General features: G+C 43.9%; 2 protein-coding genes across 6 annotated transcripts in view; one reads left to right on the forward strand and one right to left on the reverse strand.

Annotated features, from left to right (window-relative positions):
* Positions 1-75: 75 nt before the first annotated feature.
* Positions 76-8,352, reverse strand: mbd4 (methyl-CpG binding domain protein 4). Of its 4 annotated transcripts, XM_089005466.1 has the most exons (8): positions 8,215-8,352; positions 6,214-6,348; positions 5,766-6,139; positions 3,594-3,653; positions 3,366-3,500; positions 3,150-3,299; positions 445-548; positions 78-363 (listed from the first exon to the last, which is right to left on the reverse strand). In XM_089005466.1, the coding sequence occupies exons 1-8, from the start codon at positions 8,262-8,264 to the stop codon at positions 289-291; spliced, it is 1,083 nt and encodes a 360-aa protein (XP_088861592.1). In that variant the 5' UTR covers positions 8,265-8,352; the 3' UTR covers positions 78-288. The 4 variants fall into 4 exon arrangements, 2 of the variants coding, with proteins under 2 accessions (XP_088861584.1, XP_088861592.1); XM_089005458.1 differs by lacking the exon at positions 8,215-8,352 and having other exon boundaries at positions 76-363; positions 6,214-6,473; XR_016116141.1 differs by lacking the exon at positions 8,215-8,352 and having other exon boundaries at positions 319-363; positions 5,782-6,139; positions 6,214-6,473.
* A 55-nt stretch (positions 8,353-8,407) lies between these two features.
* Positions 8,408-27,498, forward strand: part of ift122 (intraflagellar transport 122 homolog (Chlamydomonas)) — a 31,103-nt gene continuing 12,012 nt past the window's right edge. For both annotated transcript variants that reach the window (XM_089005398.1, XM_089005408.1), the window contains exons 1-17: positions 8,408-8,546; positions 10,156-10,222; positions 11,526-11,610; positions 11,688-11,766; positions 12,924-13,000; positions 13,071-13,137; positions 13,207-13,353; positions 13,877-13,952; positions 14,876-15,067; positions 16,305-16,443; positions 19,812-20,014; positions 21,003-21,140; positions 22,218-22,382; positions 25,459-25,656; positions 25,807-25,947; positions 26,189-26,242; positions 26,419-26,580. In XM_089005398.1, coding sequence (XP_088861524.1) covers positions 8,503-8,546; positions 10,156-10,222; positions 11,526-11,610; positions 11,688-11,766; positions 12,924-13,000; positions 13,071-13,137; positions 13,207-13,353; positions 13,877-13,952; positions 14,876-15,067; positions 16,305-16,443; positions 19,812-20,014; positions 21,003-21,140; positions 22,218-22,382; positions 25,459-25,656; positions 25,807-25,947; positions 26,189-26,242; positions 26,419-26,580 — 2,034 coding nt within the window. In that variant the 5' untranslated portion in view covers positions 8,408-8,502. The remainder of the gene's footprint in view (positions 8,547-10,155; positions 10,223-11,525; positions 11,611-11,687; positions 11,767-12,923; positions 13,001-13,070; positions 13,138-13,206; positions 13,354-13,876; positions 13,953-14,875; positions 15,068-16,304; positions 16,444-19,811; positions 20,015-21,002; positions 21,141-22,217; positions 22,383-25,458; positions 25,657-25,806; positions 25,948-26,188; positions 26,243-26,418; positions 26,581-27,498) is intronic.

Raw genomic sequence — 27,498 nt, forward strand, 5'->3', positions numbered from 1 at the left:
TTCTTTTGATTAAACGCAATGAAAGAGAGACATGTTTGGCTTTTGTTGACTTTTGTTGCTAAAACTTTATTTTCAATCATGAATAAAACGATGATAATGCGACATCGATTGTCATCCTGAAAAGTGGAGGTGCTCGAGAAAAAGCAATGCGGGAGTTGATCTGTGTCATCAAACATGCAAGACAAGAAAACAAAACAATTGAAAGTCCCCTTTTGGGTGGGCTTTTAAAATGCAAATTTTGCCAGTCCAAAAAATGACCAATGAGGACCACAAGCTGCCGACGCCTCTTCAAATTCCCAAGGCCTTCTGGTTTTGCCACAGCCAAGCGTGATATTTGTTCAACATGTGATCGTCGGGGGTCACCTTGAACAAAAGACAGCAAGCAGTGCTGAGATCGCCACTGCAAGGCCCTCCACCCCAATCGAGAGAGAAATGAAGACTGACCTGTCTCCATTCTTCCACACAGAAGATCCTGTAGGAATCGTTGCCGTACTTGCCGATGCCGTGCAACTCCACGGGGTAGCGCCACGCTTTGTTCAAGTATTCGTCTGCAAGCAACACAAGATCAACGTTGGACATCCACATGCGTGCAAAATAGGCACCCACAAGTCTGCTACTTGGATAGATTTTTTTGTTTTGAGCTCTCCATATACAGGTAACATCCAACTTACGACCATGACCACCAGACCCTATTTTTAAAATTTTAATCTTGCGCCTGGCCTCGCAACGCGCTGGCAGGCAACGCGTACGACAATTTTGGCCAGTCAGCATCTCACTCTCGCACAGCAAACGACCGTGTGATGGCACAAGAGGGGGGAGTTTACGAGTAACTATTCAACATTTTGAATATATTTCGACTTACGACCATTTTGGTACTTACCAAAGATGAGTTTTCGACCATAATCCGCTCCAGAAACTTGTTCGAAAACGGAAACAGCACTTCAAATTATAATCAATGTTCCAAGATAGGAAAACAACTTTTTTGAAGCGCTTCTTAACTATTTTACAGCTTTTGCGGAGATCTCAGCCAAACACGTCTGCTTCACATTATTCAACAATACGAATTGTGACGCTGTTAGGTGAATTCTGTTCTTTTGCTGGTTCATTTCTTCATTTGTGGTGCTCTAAATATTCAATCAGCAGGAAGCTAGGTGATATACAAAAAATAATATTTATTTATCAGGCAGCTCGAGAATATTCTTCACGGGAGAGGGAAGAGAGCCAAAGAGGGAGAGAGACAAGAGCGGGATGGAGAGCGCGTATCAAGCATATATAGACAACAGGAGTGATGTCACTTTGAAAAGGACCTAAAATCTGCCAGATACAATCATGAATATTATATTACACTGAAAAGATAGCTTAAGGTTTTAACTGAGCTAAGTACATATACTTAACTAACATATGCAAATAACTAAACTACATACATATACAGTGGGGCCTTGGCTTACGAACTTAATTGGTTCCCAGACAGTGTGTAAGGCGAAAAGTGTGTATCCCATACACAAATTAATTTCCCATAGGAAACCATTAAAATGAGAATAATTTGTTCCCAGATCCCCATAAAACATAATTTTCTACTTTCTAATTTTCTAAGCATTAAAACTACACAAAATATACCTTATTTTATGTATAATAGATGTGCTATGGTATTATAATTAAAGAAATAAACTGTTCCCAGGTCTCCATAAAATGTATTTTTCAACTAAATAATCAGAATCATCTTTATTGCCAAGTATGTAGAACACACAAGGAATTTGTTTCCGGTCGAACACGCTGCACTAGTATCATCAGCAAAGAAATTGCAAAGAGGCACTATACAATTCCATTTGGGCTACTGTTCAAATAGTTAATGGCTTGGGGGAAGAAGCTGTTTAAATGTCTGCTGGATTTGGTGCGCATAGATCGGTAGCGCCTGCCTGAGGGGAGTAGCTGGAAAAGGTGGTGGGCAGGGTGCGAAGGGTCCAGTATGATTTTCCGCACCCTAGTTTGGAGTATTGCAGTGTGCAAGTCCTCGAGAGTGGGTAGGGCGGTGCCAATAATTTTTTCCGCCCTCCTAACTGTGCGTTGAAGCCGGATTTTGTCCATTTTTGTGGCGGCCCCGAACCAAACAGTGATGGAAGAACACAGGATGGATTCGATGACAGCCGAGGGGATTGACAGCAGCTGGCGGAGGTCGGGAGCGGCAACCCCGCCCCAGCTGTCAACTCGCACGTGACAAGTTCCGTGTCATTAGTCACGTGACTTTGTGTAGCAATGGTGGACTTAGCATATCGGTACCGGGCCCTTTATTTGTAGAATGGTAGTCAAAAGTTACTCTCAGGGAAGTGACACACAGCGTGGGAAATGTGTGACGCTGAGATTCACACGAAAGCCGCGGTGCGCACCTGTGACGCCACAAACGCACATCTCGTTCGTGTTTCTCAATGATCTCCTTCTTCTCCTCGACTGTAATTTTATTTTGTGTCTTCTTCGGCTGAACACGACCCTGTGTTGGGGTCATTTTCGGTCCCATAACAGAAAAATTATCTGTAAAAATCTCCTCGGAGGCGATCGACGTGTGCATTTAGAGAGAGGGGGTGTGGAAAGGTGGGCCGGCTGGAGCGCTGTTCGGTCGTGTGCTTCTGCCGAAGATCACTCCGCCAGCCGTGGTGGGTGTGTATCCCGAAAAGTAGTGCGCATGGCAAGGTTTAATTTTCATAAATTTAACGTTCGTAAACCGAAAATTTCGTAAGGCAAGGTGTGCGTAAACCGAGGCCCCACTGTATAGACTAACTGATAAGAATAAGTAGAAATAAAATAACATTGGATGGTTTTAGGATGTGTACATAACTAGTTCTAACAGACACGACACGAGAAAGTGACATCTATGAAAGCGGAGTCAAGTGGTGCATTCAGGTGTGCTCGGTTTGGTCCAGAACCCATTTTCGTTTTCAAACCGAGAAATTAAAAAAAAAAAACAGACATTTTTGGTCAAAATCGAATTGGTCAAGAACCAACACGTTTGGAAACCAAGGTTTGACTACTCGCATGATGATCAACATAACATTTGTATCGTCAATGCAACAGGCTGACGTTTGAGGGGCGATGTGACGTGTTGGTTTGGAGATTGGAGATGGAATCCTTGCAAAGCGAACAAGAATGTCACCCACCTGAGAATCTGATGATGATTTTGGCCCGAAGCTGAAAAAGACCGAGCGGCTTGAGGAGCTGCGACAAGATCTGGCAGTCGGCCCGGCGGGCCTCCTCCGCAGACGGATAGCGCTCGAAGAATTGCCACAAGAGCGGAACGGCTGTCTTACCTGCAAACACATGACGAGGAGATGCTTTTCATCAGCGTCCCGATCGATCGTTCTGTGCGAGCTTACCGCTCGTCTTGTTGAGGAAAATAGTGGCCACCAGCAGTTTCCAGGCGTTATGGAAAAGGAGTTCTTGGATGAGGTGAAACGGAGAACGAGGAGGTGTCCACTTCTTGAAGGCCTTTCTTCGGGGGGGGCTAGGACCTGCACATACATGGACGGTGGGGAGGACTTTCCTTCAGAAGGGCGACATAAGTCACGCGGCGGCTGGTCCCACGTCCAGCGCATCTTGAGCACCTTTGCCACTGAAGTAAGGGCTCCTTTTCCGGTGGTCTTGGGAACTTGGCCGCTGTGCTCCTGCAAAGGCAACAACGGCGCATTAGTTGGAAAAGCTTGTGACTCGGACAGTCTGGCCAAGAGGCGCAGGTGTGTCCAAACCTCCTGGAGCCGCCGACAGACACATGCAAGGGCGAAAAGCGTCTCTTTGCCGACCGCTGCACTTTTTGAAACACGGTCAAGGAAGCACTTTGGAGGTCCTTTGGATTGCTCATCGGATTTCTGTTCAAGGCATGGAGGCCAATCGCTCCCCTGCCCCCAACTACTGATCTGCCACGGCACTGAACTTTCAGCCGCTCTGCCCCCAAACTCTAGAACTCACTTCCTCCCAACATTCGTAACATCGAATCTCTTCCACCTTCAAATTCCATCTTAAAAAACCCACCTATTTAAAATCGCATTTTCTGTGTAGCTCTCTCTCTCTCTCTCTCTCTCTCTCTCTCTCTCTCTCTCTCTCTCTCTCTCTCTCTCTCTCTCTCTCTCGTTTCTATTTATAATTGTATTTGATGTATTATTGTATCTGTTTTTCTTTCTATGCTTGTCTGTGACTGTAAAGTGCCCTTGAGAGCTTTGAAATGCGCTTGAAAATAAAATGTATTATTATTATGAACAGACGCCAAATCCCATCTCTGCATTTGATGCAGTCAAGTGAACATTTTCCCCCCTCAAAGGGTGAATTGAGGATCTGAGAGGTGATTTTTGAATTTTGTTTATGTAGACATTAGAAGTGTCTGAAAATCATGACAACAAGTTAGCGGACACCAGGGCAGACAACGGCCATGAAGTTGCCTGCCCCATTTTTCACAACTTGAAACACATTAAGACGACTAATCGCAAAAAAAATTGTTGCAGAGTACAAAGGATTTTTTTTTAATTAAGGAAGTACCTACCACAAATGCTCTCTTGCTTAATGTATGGTAAATATCCCTTGCTGAAGATTTTGCTCCAGTTGTCGTCATGGCGCACAATGCAATGTTTGAGTTACGTTGTCTGCTAAAAGCCATGTGAACTCCTCTTTCTAAGCGCGTTTCAAAACTCTCAAGTACACTTTACAGTCACGGTATAGTCCGAATCACGAAACAAGCTTTTGATTGGCTGTCGTGCCGAGTATGCAAATTGACAATCAAACGTTCGTTTGGCAATTTGCATACTCGGCACGGCAGCCAATCAGAAGCCTGGTTCGTGCTTCGGACTATACCGTGACTGTAAAGTGTACTTGAAAGTTTTGAAAGGTGCTTAGAAAGAGGAGTTCCACATGGATTGTAGCGGTTTGCTTTTGCTTTATTGAATAAAACAAACGGTTTTTTCTTGAAGAAGTTGTCGGCCACCTGCGCCGAGACTGCGCTGTAATACTGTACAATAGCTATCTGGCTGGCTGGCAAGCTATCTAGCTGGCTAGCTATCTATTGGCTTGCTAGCTAGCTTTCTATCTATTTGTCTTCCTATTCTATCCGAGTTACTACTGGGTTGAACGCTGGCGCGTGTGGCTGCTGCTGCTCACCCAGAGAAAAACCTATCCTGTGACTGTAAAGTTACTGAGAGTTTTGAAAGGCACTTAAAAATGAAATGTATTATTATTATCATTATTATTGGGGACTTCATCCGTCACTCAGTGTCACCAAGGTCCATTCTATTATCCTTTTAACCCACAGGTGTCAAAGTCAAGGCCCGCGGGCCAAATCCGGCCCGCCACATCATTTTTTTTTTCGGCCCGCGAAAGCAAATCAAACTTGTTAAATTCCATGATGATTGCTAAAATCTGAGCCAAAATTTCATATTTTTGGATGTCAACCACAATAAAAGTAAATTTTCTTGACTTCAGATTTGAAAACGAGTTATTCATTAATTTGCTGTGTGCTCTATATGTAATACTTGAAGGGATTTAAACATTCTAATGGGTTCCCCAAATTCATAACGGCCCTCGAGAGGAAACCATTACTACAATGTGGCCCGCGGCAAAAAATGACTTTGACACCCATGTTTAAACCGTTCATTTCGATATGTCATCATTCTTTGAACTTTGCATTTGACGGTCCATCCTACTTTCTCACACTGCCCACCTTCATTTGTTTTTTTTGGGGGGGAGGGGGGTGGGGCACTAATTTGGACACCCCCGACTGAGCCACAGCTTACTGTTCTTGGGAAGTACCACTTTTTGGACGGCCACATCAGACGGGACGTCCTCCTGTCGGCCGGCGAGGACAACCTTCCACTTCTCAGCTTCCTCAACGGCGTCCGCATCGGAAGGTCCGCCGCGAGTCCTCCGCGCTCTCGACTTGCCAGTCGCTCGGCCCTTGCTATTTTCAACTGCTTTTGGAGGCGAAGCCAGTCTTTTAAATGCATCTTCTGAGACGTCCCGCTCACCATCTTGGGTTTGTTTGTCTTCCACAGAGAGACGCTGCGGAGACGACACTGTGAAATCCAAGAGGTTGATGTCCACATCTGGAGCGTTTTTGACAAGGTACGCTTGCAGAGAAGCTCTTGATCGAAATCTCTGCTCGTGGGGACTTGAAAACAGAAACATGCTTGGTTGGGGAGCGCACAGCCGAATCAATGCCCTTGGCTAGATGGATGCGATTACCTGCAGATGTAGACATCCGTTTTTCCCGACGTCTTGCCTGCTCGGCGCTGCTGAATCTCTCTGGTCCAACCTTCAAGCATCAGGGGCTGGCGGAAGGACGTGCACGGATCCATCTGCGTTCCACTGTGTACGTTTCTCATCGGGCATACAAAAAAAATGCAGTTAAGTTCAGGAACGTTTCTGCTAAATTTCAATGGGAATTGAAGCTGAGGAGGTTTGAAAAGGTTGCACGCTGGAAACGCTCTTTGGAATTCTTCCATTCATTCGCTGATCCGCTTCATTCTCACCAGGGTAACAGGGGATGTTCTCAACGCTGATTGGCTATCATTTACAAGTGACTGGGCTACGCGTGCGTCGGACCCAAAGATTGACAGAAACAGCAATAGGATTACCACCAATGTTCACTCCTTGCACATACTCAGCGCACAAGAACATCTATGCAGCGCACATTTTGCAATGTAACTCGATGAGAGACAGGTGTCCAGCCAATAATACCGTACTGATCACGTACGCTATGCATCCAATCGGAGCAGAATGGCGCGAAACTGGTGTGAAACTGGTGTGTGGGCACAGCGTACACATTAGTGATGGGAATTCCAGCTCTTTTCAGAGAGCCGGTTCTTTTGGCTCGGCTCACTAAAAATATCCGGCTCTTTTGGCTCGCATATGGCTCCTCAGTTTCTTTGTTTTTTGTTGTTGCTTAAATTAATGAACTACCAAAAATCAAATTACTCATCAGAATCAGAATCAGAATCATCTTTATTGCCAAGTATGTAGGACACACAAGGAATTTGTTTCCGGTAGAACACGCTGCACTAGTATCGTTGTCAAAAAAACTGCTAAGTGGCACTATACAGTTCCATTTTGGCTACTGTTGAAAGAGTTCAAAGAGTTAATGGCTTGGGGGAAGAAGCTGTTTAAATGTCTGCTGGATTTGGTGCGCATGGATCGGTAGCGCCTGCCTGAGGGGAGTAGCTGGAAAAGGTGGTGGGCAGGGTGCGGAGGGTCCAGTAGGATTTTCCGCGCCCTAGTTTGGATTATTGCAGTGTGCAAGTCCTCGAGAGTGGGTAGGGCGGTGCCAATGATTTTTGTAAAATGTGTAAAAAAAAAATACACTATATCAAATATTTTTCTTTATAGGCTTTGACTTGATTTATATGTGCACAGAGAGCATCCACAAACATTCACTTTCCCTGTGCTTACTCTGGTCTGATGATCAGCTGTCACTAATTTGATTTTCATATTAATAATGCGATCATACCAACTAGTAAAAATATAATAATTGAATAATAACAAAATAATGAGATCACATTTGTTCACCTGTCTACCCTAACCCACCTCCCCCTCCTCACCGCTGCGTGTGTCTGTAATTCTCCCCTCTCTCCTCTACCACGGATATCGACCAATCACGTGCGGCTTTAACCGAAGACTGGGGGCGGGGAATAGAGGACAAAAAAAGTCGGCTCCCATTTCCGGCTCCTTGTTAGGAACCGGCTCTCTTCAGAGTTCCGGCTCATTCGCGAACGACACATAACTAGTAAACATCTGATGTTGCTCACAGTGGTCCTCAGTGTGCTCAGGGAGCTTGTGTGTCTGCTCAGACACATGAAAAAATAGAGGGAACATTGATTACCACTAATCAATTTATTATTCCAATGTTCTGGAGAAAATCCCACAAAGATACTGGTTACTTATCGCGTTGCTCCTGCTCGAGAGAGGCCAAAAGTTGCATTGGCGTTGGAAAAGGAAACTCCAAGTGCGTCCTATGTCGAACCAGTTTGGACAAAGACTAAATCCATGCCAAGAATGAATGTATTCAGTCCACACGCACGCTGAGTACGAAAGCGCAACTCGTGCCCAAGTACGAATTGCGGTGCGCCTCTCTCGCCACAGGGGGAAGTATAAAGTGCCTTCGCATTTGTCGTTGCAAAATGCCGGATAAAGAAGAGTCTCCGAGCTCCACAGCTATTTGGCCGCTACAAGTAGGACGAAAACACTCACTTTGCAAAGACCTTCGCCTGAAAAGCAATCCGTTCCAAATTAACTTTCATTGACGAGCTGGACCAACCCACAGCGTCGTGGTTTGATTCAATCAATTGGCGATCCTGCTTTTAGCATTCCGCTGCCTGCTTCGGCTCCCTTGCTTTGACATCACAAATGACCAGGAAGCAGGAAGTGTAAAGCAGGAAGTGAGTCTGCGTCTGCGTGCCCCATCCTGGAGAGACAACATGAGCAAGTGATCAGGCGAATAACCTGTAGATCCAAACTCCATCTGGAACCTGTCAAGAAATGAGATCCGTCTTGGTGTGGAAAGAAACCACACGTCAGCACTGGTGAGCGAGCGTTTTTTTGCGTTGCTTTGACGTCATCGGCATGAGCGGGCGGCAGCCAAGCCGCGAGATTAGCAACAGCGGTTGCTATGCCAACCGTCCTAAAACCAAATAGCTTCTGTAGGTTAGCACGGCGCAGGACCACTGCCAAAAACTCTTTTGCTAATTCACACTCGTTGACCGTGTGGGAATGCTAGTTTATACATTGTGCTTTTTTTGGGGTGACACAATTGGACGTTTTGTTTGGGGTAATTCAGAGGCTAGCACGTTTGAATTAAGATGCAGGGATGCGTCTGGGAAATTAAAAGAAAAGATTGTCGAAGTATACTGTTTGAAATTCACCAAAATACATTCATTTGAGTCTGATATTTCTAAATAGCAAATGAAAAAACATTATTTGAGTAAAAACAATTTTTCCAATATATCAACAAATAATTTTAATTCAAGTCAAATAATTTATTCATACATAAACATTTTCAATTTTCTTTCGTTACTACGAAGTCAATCCTGTTCTATTTTGATATTGTACATTATTATAAAGAAGACAGCGAACAGACTCAGCACAATATTTCTTACTAGACGCTTATAAATGAAACCTATTTGTAAATGCAGCTGATACATTGTATTATTATGATGATGATGATTATTATTATTATTATTATTATTATTATTATTATTATTATTATTATTATTATTATTATTGCTAGTGTCTACTTCAACAGATTTCTTTGCGTTGAAGATTTTCAATGTGCTGCAACAGCTCTGAACCATTAACCACTAAATTCGTATCACAAACAGCACTTTGCTGCAACGAATTGTCACTACCCTCCTCAGACTGATTTGATTGTTTCTTAAAAAAACGAGAATATGTTTGTTTGCTGATTCCTTTTCATGTATTTTAGAGTTTTACTCGTGTTCTAACGCTTCATGTTGCAACCATCAGCTATGTAATATGTAAATAATGCAATGCACCATGCGTAAATGAATATTTGATTAGCCCTTTCGGCAGTTTCTGGCGGATCATGAAAAAAAAGCCCTAGATATCCTCTACGATGACTTAGGAACACCAGCCCCGAAACAAATGCAAGGTAAGGCAAGATGGCAGACAACCAAAGTTAAAACCGCTGAAGGAAAACAAACAGTTTTCAATTGCTGTTTAATTAAATTTGTTTTTTGTCACTATTTTAACAGAAGTATGTAATACGTGGAGCGGATCATGTAGTAATATGTGCTAATCGTAATAGACTTGCGCTGGTGCTGGCGCAGTGGAGTTACAAAGTTGCGCTAGTGGCTGTCAAAATACGTAAATGGTGCAAGGGCGCGGCCCAGATGCATCCCTGAAGATGTCACATACACGGTTAGCGGGCCAAATCCGGCCCTCAGTATCCATCCATCCATCCATCCATCCATCCATCCATCCATCCATCCATCCATCCATCCATCCATCAGGTGGCAGTTTCAAATAAAACATCCAAAACTTCTCATTGCATGTTGCCGTTTCCTTGCTGTGTGATCAATGGATCGCGCTTGTCATCCGTCTGTTTCTTCCCTCTGTGTCTGACGCATGGTGTTGCTGTTGACGCCACATTTCTATCTGACTCTTTCCTTGCAGTGTTTATGACCTTGCCTTCAAGCCAGATGGCACTCAACTCATCGTGGCGGCGGGCCTCCACGTCCTTGTAAGTTTGATGCTTCGCCGTGCCTCAGGATTAACCCGTCCAAAACGACAAAGCATTCCTACTTTTTCCATCTCCAAAGCCGATCCCATTCTGAACATTCCAGTCAACCCAATGGATGTCTTCTTTCATTGATTTCTTGAATGCTTTTAGATGGTGACGGGTTTATTTTGATCGTTTGTCCCTGATTCATTTCTTCTATGGGCGTTGACGGCAGAGGATGGTTAAATCATCAGGAAGCCAGGTGTAGAACAGAAAGTTGGTTTAATCTTGAAGAGAGCTAGAAAGGGAAAGCATTTACACAGTGTCTGATGCGATAGGATGTGACGTAATGTAGATGTGACATCATGTAAGGGAAGGCAGGATATGACGTATCAGGAAGTCCAAACATAAACAAAGATTGTAAAGCGATGTTTAGAGATGTTTGTATCGCGAATTACCCCAACAGATGGCTTGTCCGCACTACATCCTCCCCCCCTGGAAGTCGTCTTTCCAAAGCGCTGTCTTCATACAGGGTGACCCAAAAAGATGCATACCCATGAACATTTCAATTGTGACTTTGATTAAAAAGCTATTTACAGTAAAGTCTCGTTATATCGATATCGGATATATCGATAGTCCCGGTTATATCGATACTATTTCTATGCACGCACGGAGAAAATTACATGCAAACAGGGTCGGATATATCGATAGTCCCGGTTATATCGATATTTTTTCGGACTGCCTTGAATATCGATATAACGAGACTTTACTGTATTTCAAATTACAATCACACATTATTCAGTTTATGGAAGACCATTCACCGGAGTTTCATCTATTTCTGTCAATTTTTAATCAATTTATTGGTTTCCCAAGATGTGTTCCAAATGTCAACCATTTTATTGCAAGCAAACCTGTACTCGTCTGACAAAGTTGTCAATCTATTTTACACACTCCTCTTTCAGGAGTCTAACCCAAAAAGATGCGTCCTACTGAGTCCCTCACTGCAGCAATGTTTTCTCCCGAAAGATGAGTGCGTAAAAGTGATTGACTACTTTGTGAGAGGAGTACAGGTTTGCTTGCAACAAAACGGTGGTCATTTGGAACACATCTTGGGAAAGCCATAAATTGACTTAAAATTGACAGAAATAGCTGAAACGCTGGTGAATGGTCTTCCATAGACTGAATAATGTGTGGTTGTAATTTGAAATAAATACATTTTTAATCAAAGCCACAATAGACAATTTCATGGGTCTTTTCAGGTCACCCTGCACAATGTATCTCGGTCTACTTGGCAGCTCATTGCCAAATGTTGTGTCTGTGCCAGGTGTACGACGCCTCGGATGGAACGATTATTCAACCTTTGAAAGGACACAAAGATGTGGTCTACTGTGTCGCTTATGCCAAGGATGGTAATCAATTGCTTTGTGACTCTTTTTTTTTTTTCTATTCGGCTTACCGCTGTCTCGCCCGCCACCTTTTTGTGCAGGTAAAAGGTTTGCCTCCGGCTCAGCAGACAAGAGCATCATCATATGGACATCCAAATTGGAGGGGATTTTGAAGTACACGTAAGTGGATGTCGTTCCGCCTTTGCGTCCAATGCGGCGGTTTGAAAATACAATGATACCTTGGCTTACGAACTTAATTGGTTCCCAGACAGAGTGTGTAAGGCGAAAAGTGTGTATCCCAAAAATTAATTTCCCATAGGAAACCATTAAAATGAGAATAATTTGTTCCCAGGTCCCCATAAAACATAATTTTCTACTTTCTAATTTTCTAAGCATTAAAACTACACAAAATATACCTTATTTTATGTATAATAGATGTGCTATGGTATTATAATTAAAGAAATAAACTGTACTGTATAATAAATCGTTTTATTTACGTTTGTGGTGGTTGTTGATGACTTGATGGAATGGAGTGGCCGGTTTCATCAGCATTAAACACTTGATGAGGAACGTAGCCTTCTTCTTTCACCATCTTGAGGACTGATCCATTGTAGGTGCTTTCTCTTTGATAATTGTATTTAGTTCATCAATTGTGTTCTGTTTAGCTGGGTTGATAGCTTTTTGCATCAAGTGTACAGATGGCTTGTGCGGGTTATTTGTGTAGCCTGATTGATGGGATATTTTGACCTTCCAGTCTACACTCTGCTTTTGAACTCATCAAAGTTGAAACGAGTCCAAATTTCACTGTTTTCTATCCATTTTCTCACCATTCCACTTTTGTTTTTTTTTTCACTTTTGTTTTTTTTTGTTTCAAGCTCTGTCGTCTCCCTTTCGTGTCTGTGTTTTCTCACTCTCTGTCATCTGCCTGTCTCTTTAATGTTTAACCCCCCCCCACTGCTGCATTCTTGACCAATCACGTGGCTTTAACCGAAGACGCCATTTTGTTTTTGAGAGAACGGCCTCACTCTTTCTCTGTCTGTTATCCCCACCCCCTCACTGCTGCGTTCTTGACCAGTCACGAGGCTTTAACCGAACACTGGGGTCGGGGAATAGAGGGCAAAACAGTCGGCCACCATTTTCTTGTTAGGAGAACAGACTCGTTCGCGAACGACACATCACTCATTGTGGCACTCCATGTGTATCACGAAAAATAGTTTGTATGCCTAGGTAAAATTTTCATAAATGTAACGTTCGTAAACCGAAAAGTCCGTAAGCCAAGGGTTCGTAAACCGAGGTATCACTATATGACTTTGCCGCTCTTCGGTCTTTCTGTTTAGCCACTACGACTCAATCCAGTGCGTCGCCTACAACCCGGTCACGCACCAACTTGCATCCTGTTCCTCCGGCGACTTTGGTCAGCCCATGTCAAGTTTGCATCGCGGTTGGACTGCCGAATGATCAGCGTTGTCATTTTCCCGTTGCAGGCCTTTGGTCGCCAGAGCAAAAGTCGGTGAACAAGCACAAAGTGAGCAGCAAGATAACATGTTGCGGGTGAGTGAAAAGGCCGTCCGTCGTCAACGCCAACAAAGTGCGTCTGCGTATTAAAGTGTTCCGCCGCAGGTGGACCAATGACGGGCAGTATCTTGCTCTTGGCATGATGAACGGAGTGGTGAGCGTTCGCAACAAGAACGGCGAGGAAAAGGTCAAGATCGACCGCTCGGGAAGCTCCACCTCCCCGGTCTGGTCCATCGCCTGGAACCCATCCAAGTGAGTATCGGATCAAAGTTGGGGGCGTTTCAGGAGGGCAGTTCCACATCAGGCCAAGAGGTGGCAGCAGAGAGTCAAAGATCCCTTGGACCTGCTGAGGCGAGACAGAGACATCTTTTCAGCGCATTTGCCTGTGTGTTTCAGTCCAGTTTTTGACACTTCAGCTTCAAACAAACTTTTGGAAAATCGGCGGCATATCCGAAATAACAAATTTACCCTTTAAAAACGAGTTATCCTTCAGAACGGATCATGACCTGATAAAGACGTCGACGATTTTCTACCATCCTTTTCACAAATAAGTTTGAATCGCAGGAAACTTTTGTTCAATCTCAAACGTGTTTCCTTTATTAAATGATCACTTTGGCAACTTTGTGACAACATCAAAATGCCCAATGGTACTGTTGGTGACCTCTGCCATAGAAACGTCTTCTGAGCTGGAGTTGTTTTCCGCCTGTCCGCGTATGTTGCTGCTAAAAGACGAATCTGTTTCCCTGCTAACATGTTGTTTGCCGTGCTTCTCGAGGGACGAGCCACATGACGTTCTGGCCGTGGCCGACTGGGGTCAGAAGCTTTCCTTCTATCAACTCAGCGGAAAGCAGGTGACTGTCCCGTGTGGCGTGCGTGACTCGCCCTCCGTCATTTATGAGTGCAAGAAGGGAGAAACGGGAGGTACCTCCTGGTGAAAACTCAGAGGTGAAATTTAACCTCTCACCTGGCCGGTATGTACCGTACAAAAGTCCAAAACAAAGCAGTTCCCTGGTTTCCTGTTCCAAAGGAATGTTGGCCCGGCTGTATTTGAGCCGGGCTGACAATGATTTCATGGCTCCTTGCCATCTAGCCTCGCCTGGATCCTCAAGTCCCCAAGGGCCACCCACCATTTGAACACTGCACTTTTCATGCCATGGGCTCAATACTGTTGTTAGTCAAACTACCTGCCCATCCATCCATCCATCCATCCATCCATCCATCCATCCATCCATCCATCCATCCATCCATCCATCCATCCATCCATCCATCCGGAGCTAGCATTGAGGATGAGTTAGCTCTGCTGAGTAGCCGCTAACATTGTGTGTCATGGCCTCATCTGACGTGAAAACGCCCCAAATCTATGTATTTATTGAAAATCAAAACTCTCAAGGTTTACTTTACAGTCACAGTCTTAGTTTAATAAATGAAATGTATTATTATTAGTATTATTATGAGTATTGTTATTATCATTTGCCAGCTATTTGCTATCTATTAGCTCTGGCTGGCTATCTAGCTATTTGGCTGGCTCGCTAGGTATCTAGCTAGCTATCTATTCACTATCTGGCTGGCTGGCTGTCTAGCTAGTTATCTCTTGGCTATCGATTGGCTAGCTAGCTAGTTTTCTATCTATTTGAGTTACTTCTGCATTGAGTGAACGCTGGCGCGTGTGGCCGGCGCTGCTCACCTGCATAAAAACTAAGACTGTGACTGTAACGTGACCTTGAGAGTTTTGAAAGTGCCATTTCACCCGTCCGTCTCTTTTTGTCTGCGTCAGATCAGAAAGGACCGGACTCTCTCCTACGACCCATGTTGCGTCACTTACTTCTCCAAGGGCGAGTACATCGTCATGGGCGGCTCCGACAAACAGGCGTCCCTTTACACCAAAGATGGCGTGCGACTGGGCGTCATTGGCGAGCAGAATTCTCGAGTGTGCACCTGCCGGGTCAGGCCTGACTCCAATTTTATGGTGAGGCTTTGGTCAATTGCTTCCTGCGTATTGAGCATCGACAAAGAAGGATGTGGCGACCATTTTTTAAAGGACAACCGACACCATTTTTTTCCCTAACTGACATCAGAAAAACATTTTATAGCATCTAAAATACCCAAAATACGCAGGCTGATACTTTTAGTGAAATGCAAAACACCAATAAAAATGAGTTAGTGTCCCAAAACTACTTCAAAATGACCTCGGAGATGGTGAGTTTCAGAAGGTCCCGCCCCCTTGTCCGTGATGTCACGCCTTGCTCTAGAATCAAAACAATGGCTTCAGATTCGGAGAAGATGCTTTCTTGTTACTCATCCAGTTAGGAATATGCTTCAAATAGTTCTGAAGAGGAAAGCATAAATGTTTGCAATTGATTAAAGAAGTCCTTCCGTATCAATTCGAGCCGTCAGGACTTTAATGTAGCGTCCCAGAAAATGCACAAGTTTGAGTCCACGAATATCAAATACTAGTTGTCTTGGTGCAACACACGATTCACCATCGCGTTATTTATGCGTTTCAACACGGACTAGTATCAAATAGTAAAATAATAATAATACATTTAATTTACAAGCGCCAAGGACACTTTACAATAAAAAAACAATACATAAAACAATAAAATCATGAATAAAACAATAAATAATAAAACAGCGGATCAGAAGAACAGAAACTAGACAATGAAAGCAAGTAGTCGTCTTGGTGCAACACGCAACGATTCACCATCGCGTTATTTATGTGTTTTCCTTCTAATTTTGCCATTAACACGAAGTTTTCAGACCAAACAAAGTACCCAAAATGCATTGTGTGTCGCTTTCTCGGTCAGGGTCGTTCCTGACGTGACATCATGTCAGGAATCGTCACCAACTCGAAAACAAGACTTCCTGAATATTCAGCGCGAGTCTTAAAACATAAAATATAGCTATATGCAGTGGAATCTTTTTAAACTACGCTCAGTAGAAGTCATTTGTGTGAAGTGATTTTACAAATTATGGACACTAATTGTCCGGAGGCGTCGGTTGTCCTTGAAACTGACGCAGGCTCCTTTTGAAATGACACCACAGCTCAGTCTTTAGACCGTTAAGAAGGAAATTGAGTGCTGAAGGGTTCTTTTTTTATTTTTCTCAGTGTGTATGTTCCAAGCACAGGAACATTTTCCCGCTATAGCAGTCTTTTCCTGGATGTGTTAATGAGATGCGGCGCAACATTGCGGTGTCTTCTGCAGGTGATGGGCTGCCAAGATGGGACCATTGCCTGTTACCAGCTCAACTTCAGTACGGTTCACGGCCTCTACAAGGATCGCTACGCTTATCGAGACAACATGACCGATGTCATTGTCCAGCACCTCATCACCGAAGGAAAAGGTGCGTTTTTGCTCTCGTGAATGACCGTGACAATCGCGAAGTGCGTTTGTCCGAGACTCGCTGGGTTGCCATTTGGACTCGCGTTAATTGTCAGAATAATCCCAAAGTAACAAGACTCACACGTTTGGATGTCAAAATGGAGGACAATTTAAAGGACAACCGACGCCACGGACAAGTTAACAGCGAAATTAGAAGGAAAACATAAATAACGCGATGGTGAATCGTGTTTTGCACCAAGACTACTATTTGATACTAGTTGACACAAGTTCCCAGCAGACAAATCAGCCCATTTCCAACGGAGCTTGGGCGCCATCTTGTGCATTTTCCGGGATGCTACATTGGAGTCCTGATGGCTCAATTGATACGGAAGTACTTCTTATTCGATTGCAAACATTTATGCTTTCCTCTTCAGAACTATTTGAATCATATTCATAACTGGATGAGTAACAACAAAGCATCTTCTCCGAATCTGAAGCCATTGTTTTGATTCTAGAGCAAGGCACGACGTACTGGCGTGACGTCACGAACAAGGGGGCGGGACCTTCTGAAACTGAAACTTTCTGAGGTCATTTTGAAGTAGTTTTGGGACACTTTAAGTAATTTTTATCGGTGTTTTTCATTTGACTAAAAATATCAGCCTGCGTTGTCCTTAAGTTGTGTTGTGGGATTTCCGACAGCACGGCGGGTCCTCTCGTTCTTTGTGGCACCAAAATAAGGCAGCCATTCATGATGTAATGGCGAAAGCTGACAAGTTATCAGTGCCTTGGCATGAAGATTGGATTTCCGTGCCTCTATTGACGTTTTGGAATGACTCAAAGGCCACTTCCAATGGAGACGGATGGCTTGCCGCGTGAGGGAAAATAAAAACCACATCTGTCACATATCCAACATATCCAACTTATAGCGCCCGCTTTATCCCCAAAAGGTTGCCAGAGCCTATCCCGGCTGTCCACGGGCAGTCAAGGGGGTCCGCCCCGAACTGGTTGCCGGCCCATCGCAAGGCACACAGAGACAAATGTCCACTCTCGCTCACACTCATACCTCAGGACAATTTGTTTTTGGAATGTGGTGGGAAACCCGAGTACCGGAAGAAAAGCCATGGAGACATGGGGAGAACAGGGAATCTAGACCCAGAAGGGCTGCAGCTGGAATCAAAACCTGCACAAACCTGTTACAGTTTCCTCTAAGGGCCGTTATGAAATTGATGAAGCCATTACAATAATAAAATAAGCCATTTCATTTCTAAGCTCCTTTCAAAACTCTCCTTGTCACTCTACAGTCACAGGATCAGTTTTTCTGTGGGTGAGCAGCGGCAGCCAAACGCGCCAGCGTTGACTCAACCCGGAAGTATATAGATAGTAAACTAGCTAGCCAGCCAGTTGATATCTAATCGATAGCGAACAGATAGTGTGATGTCATGAGAGGCTAGCTCTCAGCGGGACAGGACAAGGAGCGCAATGGGCGGCAGGTTTGAATGCAAACAAAGGTTTTAATAAAGGGTTTCAGGGGGAATTCACAAGCAACAAAGGCAAGAATAGCGTCTCTTCCAATACTCAAATCATAATAAAATCTCTTCTGAGGTGAAACTGAAGACAGAGTTCTTTTCCATGCGTTTATAGGCCTCACCCCTCTTGATGTCCTTCCTAGGTTGCCTAGCCACCTTTAGCAAGGGTCCAAATCCAGTGTTCTGTTGTATGGTCCCAACTGGCGATGAGTTTCATGCAGCAATCAGTTTCTCCACAGAGCACAGCAACAGCGCTTGTCTCCCCACTGAGAGGCTCTCTGCCTTAAAAGCCTTGCTTGCCAATCAAGCCGTGATCAGCCACAGGTGTGGGGTTTGAATTGCTGCCTTCCACCAGATGGGGCCAAAACTCTCTCTGGGTGAAGCCATCTTAGGGGAATGTATTTGCCCTCCAGGACCCAGCCTCTCGTGACATCACAATACCCACCTAGATAGCCAGCCACCCAGATAGCTATACAGCTAGTAGATAGCTAAATAGATAGAAAGACAATGTTGTATCCCCTCCACGTATTACAAACAGAGTGCAAAATCAATGAAGAACTAGTTTTCAAATTTGAAGTAAAAAATAATGACTGTTATTGTGGTTTGCATACGACAATTTGGAATTTGGATTCGGACTTTAGCAAGCATCATGGAACTTGACATGCTTGATTTGCTTTCACGGGCCGAATAAACTGATGTGGCAGGCCACATTTGGCCCCCGGCCCTTACCCTTGACACGTGTACCAACCTGTACTAACCGGTTGACCACTTTGCCACCACATTTGAATTGGCCATTTGACGTATTCCAAGAATGGAGACCGCGGAAAGGAGCTGAAAAAGCTTCATCTTTAGTGCACTTCACCAGACCTCCCTCGATTTTGCCTTTGGTGACCGCCTGTCATGAATTCCGCATCAAAACACAAAGACACAAGACAGATTTGCACGCACAGACAAAGGATTTCAAAGGTGAACTTGAGTTTTGTATATGAAAACATTAAAGGACGACTGACGCCTGCGGACAAGTTGTGTCCATAATTTGTAAAATCACTTCAAATGACTTGTACTGAGCGTATTTTACAAATACACTCCGCATATAGCTATATTTTACGTTTTAAGACTCACGCTGAACATTCAGGAAGTCTTGTTTTTGAGTTGGTGACGATACCTACCGTGACGTCACGATAGGTATCGTCACTGACCGAGAAAGTGACACATAATGCATTTTGCGGTACTTTGTTTAGTCTGAAAACTTCGTGTTGATCCATGTTGATAGCAAAATTAGAAGGAAAACACATAAATAATGCGATGGTGAATCGTTGTGTGTTCCACCAAGACTACTATTTGATACTAGTTGACACAAATTCCCTGCAGTCAAATCAGCCCATTTCCAACGGAGCTTGGGCGCCATTTTCTGCATTTTCTGGGACGCTACGTTGCTGTCATTGATGGCTCGAATTGATATGGGAGGACTCCTTTATTTGATTCCAAACATTTATGCTTTCCTCTTCAGAACTATTTGAATCATATTCATAACTGGATGAGGAACAAGAAAGCATCTTCTCCAAATCTGAAGCCATTGTTTTGATTCTCGAGCAAGGCAAGACGTCTTGGCGTGACGTCACGAACTGCGGGCGAGACTTTCTGAAAATGCCCAATTAGCAGCTCAATTTTTTTGCAGATTTAGCACACTTTAAGTCATTTTTATTGGTGTTTTGCATTTGACGAAAAATATCAGCCAGCGTGTTTTGGGTATTTTAGATGCTATAAAACGTTTTTCTGATGTCAGTTAGGAAACAAAAAAATGGTGTCGGTTGTCTTTTAAGTTGTTATTCTTCTCCCCTAAGCACTTTTTTGTGTTCTTCAGTGAGGATCAAGTGTGGGGAGCTGGTGAAAAAAATTGCCATCTACAAAAACCGCCTGGCCATCCAGCTGCCCGAGAAGATCATCATCTATGAGCTTGTCTCAGACGACGCTTCGGACATGCGCTACCGCATCAAAGAGAAAATCCTCAAGAAGTTTGAGTGCAACCTGCTGGTGGTCTGCTCCAACCACATTGTCCTGTGTCAGGTTCGAAAGTTTCTTTGGGACCACCGCAGAGGTTCTTTTTTTTTGGTTGCACAATTGACCGGGCGGTGGGGTAGGGGCTATATGGTGAATGTCGTGACTCATCAACTCCCTAAAAGTGGGTCAGAGAATCAGAATCAGAACGCCTTTAACTCATTCACTCCCATTCCCAAATTTATTCTGGACTTGAAAAGCCGTGGAGCCCAATTCCTGAATTTGTTCAGGTTTAGTTTTTTCTTGCTACGTTTCAAGCAAAGTTTTTCCCCTCCCATCTCCCCACGAGAGGGCAGCATTTGCCTTTTTGTACAGCCGCCTCCATTTCAAGCTCAGATATCTTCAGTCCCATATAATTTAGGAATTAAATATATTTGTGATGAAGGTTTCTTACACTGCATTGAATGTTAATGTAGTCCTAAAACGCAATATTCTGTGGGTCCTGCAATTTGAGTGAAAATGACACATTTTTGCACATCGTCTGGCAGTGAATGAGTTAATATTCCCACAATGGGGAAATTTTCAATTTACAGCAGCAACTTTGAAAGGATTGGGGGTGGGTTGGTAAAAAATAACAGTATTGAATATACCAAAAAAATGTCCGAAGTCACGAGTGAAGGAAAAGGAGCACACAAAGCCCATCTGTGTCTTGTCTCTTGGTGTTTGACAGACGCTGTTGGGGAGGAGAAGCTGCCATAACACATAGTTTGCCTCCTTTTAAATCATTCCGATCTTGCTCTCGCGCACGCACACCCACACACGTGGTTGTGGTCGGACAGCTTTTGGACGCTCCAAATGGGCTTTTTTCATGTGGGATGTCAGCCTTGACGTCAAAGCAAATCTTTGTTTATCTTCGCAGTGTCCTGTTTGCACTTGCGTTTGAATCAAAGAGCAGTCGGCCCAGACCCGTTAAGTGTTGATCAAAAAAGGTGCTCAGAGGAAACAAAGTAGCTGATTTACACGCTGCAATCTGAAGTGAAGCGAACTTGTTTTCCAGGAGAAGCGACTTCAGTGTCTGTCCTTCGCCAGTGTCAAAGAAAAAGAATGGCTCATGGAGTCGCTTATTCGCTACATCAAAGTCATCGGCGGGCCGCCGGGCAGGGAAGGCCTCCTGGTGGGCTTAAAAAACGGAGCGGTGAGTACGGCCGCATCTATGGGAAAATGGAGGTAGCCCGTGACGGGGGGGGTGTACTTGCGGTTGCGTCGGAGCATTTGCGACATGAGCCGAGGGAAAGAGTGAAACATTGTGATCCTTCACTTCGCCATCGATTTATTTCCAGGCAAACCTGGGTTTTCAATCATAATCCGTTCCAGAAACCTGTTCGAAAACCGATTTGATTGAAAACCGAAACAGCACTTTCCATTACAATCAAGGTAATCAATTTCATCTTTTTTTTCACTCGATATTGAACAATACAAACATGGCGACTCACAACAGAACGCTGCACGAGGATAATGCGTCAGTCCTAATGAGATGCGACACTAGGAAGCGAGATAGAAGGAAGCGGAGGGGAGTCGAGTGGTGCATTCAATTGTGCTCAGTTTGGTCGAAAACCCATTTTGGATTATAAACCAGGGCATAAAAAGAAACCCCGAAATTTTTGGTCGAAAACCAAATAGATTGAGAACCCAGACGTTTGAAAACATTGGTTTTCGACCATAATCCGTTCCATAAACCTATTTGCAAACCGAAATAACACTTCCCATTATAATCAATGTAAAATGTTTTAATCTGTTCCAAGTCTCGAAAACAACTTTTTTAAAAGCACTTTTTAACTATTTTACAGCATTCGCTGAGATCTCACCCAAACGTGTCTGATTCTTATTAAAAAACAACAACTTTCAACAACACTAATGTGTCACGACACGTAGAAGTAATGTATAACGAAGCGGAGGGGAGTCCAGTGGTGCATTCAGGTGCGCTTTGTTTGAGTACCCATTTTCGGCATAAAAACCCCAGAAATTTTGGGTCGAAAATGGAATTGGTCGAGAACCGAAACGTTCAAAAACCGAGGTTTGACTGTATTCGTTTTGGGGGCAGCCATTTTAGATTCCCTGTTTATGTACGCCTGTTGAAGCGACCAATCCAAACACTTTTTTTCCATTGGGAGAGAATCTGGCTGGCTGCATTTATTTTGCCGTAGTTGCCCTCAAACATGCATTGTTGCGCCGATAATTGGCACTAAATGTCATCGTACCGTTTCTCCTGTAGATCTTGAAGATTTTTGTGGACAACCCCTTTCCCATCACGCTGCTGAAGTTGTCAACGTCAGTGCGATGCCTGGATATGAGCGCCTCGCGGAAAAAGCTAGCCGTGGTGGACGAGCACAACACGCTCCTGGTCTACGACATTCTCAGCAAAGAGCTTCTTTTTCAGGTCGGCGAGCGGCGCGCATAGTCTGTTTACGTCGGATAGAAAGCGTCTGCACACCCCTGTTCATTTTTCTGATTTTGTCAAGCCTTGAGTTAGTAAGAGGCACGGCTGTGGGGAAGTGGGGTCTTGCTTTGAACCCCAGTGTATCTACCCCGGTCAAGGATGACGCTTCGTACTGATGTCACAACGTTTATTGTGGAACACTTGGAACACCGTGAAAACTATAAAGGACATTGAAACGACAACATTACAATAAGTTCGACAAAACATTCAGTCAATAAGCAAATTAATAACGTACCGTATGCACCTTATTAATCAAAAGTAGATAAACGTATAATAGACTTGAGACTGTCGTTCTCTCTCTAGCAGTTGCTCTGCTTCTGTCTCTCTCTAGCATCAGTCTCGTTGTGTCTGTCTCGCCTTACTCGCGTTTATCGAAACACATGACACGGAAGCGGAAGTGATAAACATTGTAAATAAAGTATTGAAGACTATTTTAAGAAAAACACACATATAAAGCTTCGCATAGAAACATCAAACACTTTTAAAGGACAAGTCCAAATAAATTATATTTTTGTTGTCATGGCAACCAATGACAAGGTACCCGTCAGTTACACCCAGTTTGAACGAAAGTGTCGAGGTAATATCAGGCCCCAAAAAATCCAGCCCGACTCGACCCGTGGGTATTAAAGCCGACATAAGCCCGACCAATTAACTTGATTAGCAGGCCCGAGCCCAAAGCAAACCAGAAATTTCATGTCATTTCTGAAGGCTCGGAAGGATTTTTAATAATAAATCAAAGCCTATGTAACGAAATCTAAGTTAAACAAGACTGTATAAACATTTACATCATTTATATTTCTGTGGAGGTTACATAACCAACTATTTTCTATTTTTTTCTAGTTTTTTTAAGCGTTGAGGGAAAATTTGAAGTCGTGTGTCATTTTGACGGGTTGTGCCATAAACCGCAGCAGCAACAGTACATTCTTAAAGGACAACCAACACCATTTTTTTTGTTTCCTAACTGACATCAGAAAAACGTTTTGTAGAATCTAAAATATCCAAAACACGCAGGCTGATATTTTTAGTCAGATGCAAAACACCAATAAAAATGACTTAAAGTGTCCAAAATCTGCCACAAATCAGCTCGAAACTGGCAATTTTCAGAAAGTCCCGCCCCCAGTTTGTGACGTCACGCCAAGTCGTCTTGCCTTGCACAAGAAACAAAACAATGGGCTCACGGAGTTCTGATTCGGAGAAGATGCTTTCTTGTTACTCAGTCAGTTATGAATATGATTCAAATAGTCCTGAAGAGGAAAGCATAAATGTTTGCAATCGATTTAAGGAGTCCTCCCATATCAATTCGAGCAGTCAATGACAGCAATGTAGTGTAGTGTAGAGCAAAAGATGGCGCCCAAGCTCCGCTGATTTGTCTGTTGGGAATTTGTGTCAGCTAATGTCAAATAGTAGTCTTGGTGCAATACACAACGATTCACCATCCCGTTATTTATGTGTTTTCCTTCTAATTTCGCCATCAACACGGATCAACACGAAGTTTTCAGACCAAACAAGGTACCGCAAAATCCATTGTGTGTCACTTTCTCGGTCAGGGGTGTTCCAAATATGACATCACGATCGTCATCAACTCGAAAACAAGACTTCCTGAATATTGAGTGTGAGTTTTAAAACGTAAAATATAGCTATATGCGGTGGAATCTTTGTAAGATACGCTCAGTAGAAGTCATTTGAAATGATTTTACAAATTATGGACACAACTTGTCCGGAGGCGTCGGTTGTCCTTTAAGAAGCACGTCACTTTAAAGGACAACCGACATCTCCGGACAAATTGTGTCCATAATTTAACAAATGACTTCTACTGAGCGTATTTTAATAAGATTCCACCGCATATAGCTATATTTTATGTTTTAAGACTCACACTGAATATTCAGGAAGTCTTGTTTTTGAGTTGGTGACGAGTCCGTGTGTGACGTCACTAAAGGAACGCCCCTGACCGAGAAAAAAAGACACATTGTAGCAGTCCTTCCATCACGTCAATGTATTTTGCTGTACTTGTTTGGTCTGAAAACCTTGTGTTGCACCCAAAAGCCGCCAGAAGAGGGCGTCCAAGTGCCATTTATCAGCCTGTGGAAACGGGCTGATTCGTTCCTCACAACAGCTCGGTGGCCATTTTGTGCCTCTTTTTGGGTGAGACATTTCTCCCCAATGTTGCCTCAAAATGGCACGGAATAAATTCTTTAATCGATCTTCAAAACTATTTGAATCATATTCATAACTGGATGTGTAACAAGAAAGCATATTCTCCGAATCTGAAGCCACTGTTTTGATTCTCCAGCAATGCGTGACGTCACGAAATGGGGGCGGGTCTTTCTGAAAATGCCCAATTTGCAGCTCAATTTTTTGCAGATTTTCGTGCTTTAAGTCATTTTTATTGGTGTTTTGAATTTCAATAAAAATATAATACTGCATGTTTTGGGTATTTTAAATGCTATAAAACGTTTTTCTGATGTCAGTTAAGAAACAAAAAAGTGACGTCGGTTGTCCTTTAAGAGAGAGAGGCAAGAACATAGAAATACAATCAGTATACGTACATAAATTACAAAAAATGGTGGTTCATTATCAGCGCAGCCAAAGTCAAAGAGGCAGTCCCCAAACGTGCATTTTAATTGTTAGGCATTTGCAATACAACAAATATTTAGATGGTGCTTTAACATTTGTGAAGCGGTTCTTGTTTGTAATACAGGAAGCAGAGCAATTGACAGAGTCAACATAAATTTATTTGTAACTTTCCCTTCATTTGAATTTTTTCTATTGACTCTATTGATCCTAATCCGATCGCCCGAGCCACCTCATCTGGCTCGTTTCTATGTGGGGGAGAAGCGACTCGGCTCTGTGCCCCTCCCAGATGACCGACCTTTTAACCTTATCACCCTATCGGCCACTTGGATTTGCGATCTCCTTCTTTCAGTCACAACCAATCTCCACTGTGTTAGATCAACCCCCCGCCCCCTCCTTATTTGGACCAGATTTCTGTATTTGTTTATTTTTCCTCTCCCGACAGGAGCCAAACGCCAACAGTGTGGCCTGGAACACTCAGTGCGAGGCCATGCTGTGCTTCTCCGGCAACGGCTACCTGAACATCAAGGCCAGTAACTTCCCCGTCCACCAGCAGAAGATGCAAGGCTTCATGGTTGGCTTCAACGGCTCCAAAATCTTCTGTCTCCACGTGTATTCCATGTCTGCCGTGGAGGTCCCTCAGGTAGGTGCGGAAAGTTTCCTCTCCGGGGTGCTTTCTAACAATGGCTGGGACGTCCGCCTTGCTAAGACGCTGCCGCAGTTCCCCTCCCCCCTGCAAATGTGCCGCGCTTTGACGTTATCTTGCGATTTATTTGCCACCATCTTCCGCCAGTCGGCACCCATGTACCAGTACCTGGAGAGGAAGCTGTTTAAGGAGGCCCACCAAATCGCCTGTCTGGGGGTGACGGACAGCGACTGGAGGGATTTGGCCACCGAAGCTCTGGAGGGCCTTGATTTCGACATTGCCAAGAAGGCCAGTTACCTCCTCTCAGCCATGTTTGTCGTTGGACCAGGTTTATGTGCAGATGATCAAAAAACCGCTGGCTGTAGTCAAATTTAGAGTGTGCTGGGACCTCTTGTGGGAGAGGACAGACCTAAAATCCAGGCACCAATTGCACATTGCGACCGAGTGCACCCCAAAATAGTGGCTAAATTCTATTGTCTTTTTTTAAATGAGTCAGTCGGTGTAAGTAAACCTCTCCGCTGCTTTCCAGGCCTTCATTAGGATCCAAGACCTTCGCTACTTGGAGCTCATCAACAGTATTGAGGTAAAATACGCTCCTTTGCTCACCTTTGTTCTCTGAGTTGAATCGTTTGTGCTTGTGGCAACCCGGACAGAAGGACACCACCGTCAAGTTTTTGGGCAGTCAGTGTCCAATACTTGGTGTCGTTAATTTTCACGGCCTGCCCACAAAATATTTGATTGCAAATATGTAATTGGCAGGCAAGGAAGAAGCAGGGCGAGAACGACAATGACTTGTTCCTGGCCGACATCTACGCCTACCAGGGAAAATTCCACGAGGCGGCCAAGCTCTACAAGCGGACGGGGCAGGAACCCAAAGCTTTGGGCATGTACACCGACCTGCGCATGTTTGACTACGCCAAGGTGAGCCAATCGGCCAACGTCCCCCAAAGCTTGTATATGTACTTCATCCAAACACGTCGTTTAGGCCGCTGATTGGCCACCCTCGGCCTTTTTGCCGCCTGTCGTCTTCTCGTTCCTCCAGCAGTAGAACAGCACAAAAATGGTCCACCTAAGGATGTCAAAGTCATTATGAATCTGGGGAAGCCATTAGAATGTTTCATTCCCTCCACATTTTACATACAGAACACACAACAAATTGATGAATACCTGGTGTTCAAATCTGAAGTCAAGAATAATGACTGTTAATGTGGTTTACATGGGACAATTTGAATTTTTGGTGAGGACGAGCATGCATCATGGCACTTTATTTGCTTTCGCGAGCTGAATAAAATGATGTGGCGTGCAACATTTGGCCCCCCGAGTCTTGAATTTGACACCTGTGCTCTAAGGGATTAGCCAGTTATCTGAATTAACATTAACCTGGACTATCTTGCTTTATTGTTCGCCTCATTATCTCTGGACCCAAGCTCCTCTCCTGATGAACTGGTTTCCCGCTACAACTCGGACCTCAACGACATTCTTAACACACTCGCTCCTGTCAAATCCCACTCTGTTTTATTTACTCGCTCTGCACCCTTGTTCAACGCTCATCTCCGCTCCATGAAATCGAAAACACGGCAGTTTTAAAGACTTTATTAGAGAACCAGACTCACTGTTCACAAAGATATGTACACCGCTCAACTTTCTCTCTACAAGAACAGTATCTCTCACGCTATGTCACAATACTACTCTGGACTCATTGACTCAAATACTGGAAATACTCGGGCTCTCTTTTTTCTTTATGACAGAATCATTCAACCCCGTTTCTCTCCCCCCACACTTTTATTAATCTGACACCTGCAATTCTCTCCTATTCTTTTCTGAAAAAGTCAACAAAAT

This window comes from Hippocampus bargibanti, linkage group LG01, assembly GCF_051943395.1.
Source record: "Hippocampus bargibanti isolate YZ-2025 linkage group LG01, ASM5194339v1, whole genome shotgun sequence".
NCBI lineage: Eukaryota > Metazoa > Chordata > Actinopteri > Syngnathiformes > Syngnathidae > Hippocampus > Hippocampus bargibanti.

Excerpts from the sequence above, each read along its gene's own strand:
- mbd4 (XM_089005458.1), bottom strand. The coding sequence starts at position 6,473 with ATGGAAGAATTCCAAAGAGCGTTTCCAGCGTGCAACCTTTTCAAACCT. Across the intron at positions 6,140-6,213 it reads ACGGATGTCTACATCTGCAG|TCCCCACGAGCAGAGATTTC; the intron begins GTAATCGCATCC and ends TCTGTTTTCAAG. Across the intron at positions 3,300-3,365 it reads TTTCCTCAACAAGACGAGCG|GTAAGACAGCCGTTCCGCTC; the intron begins GTAAGCTCGCAC and ends ATGTGTTTGCAG.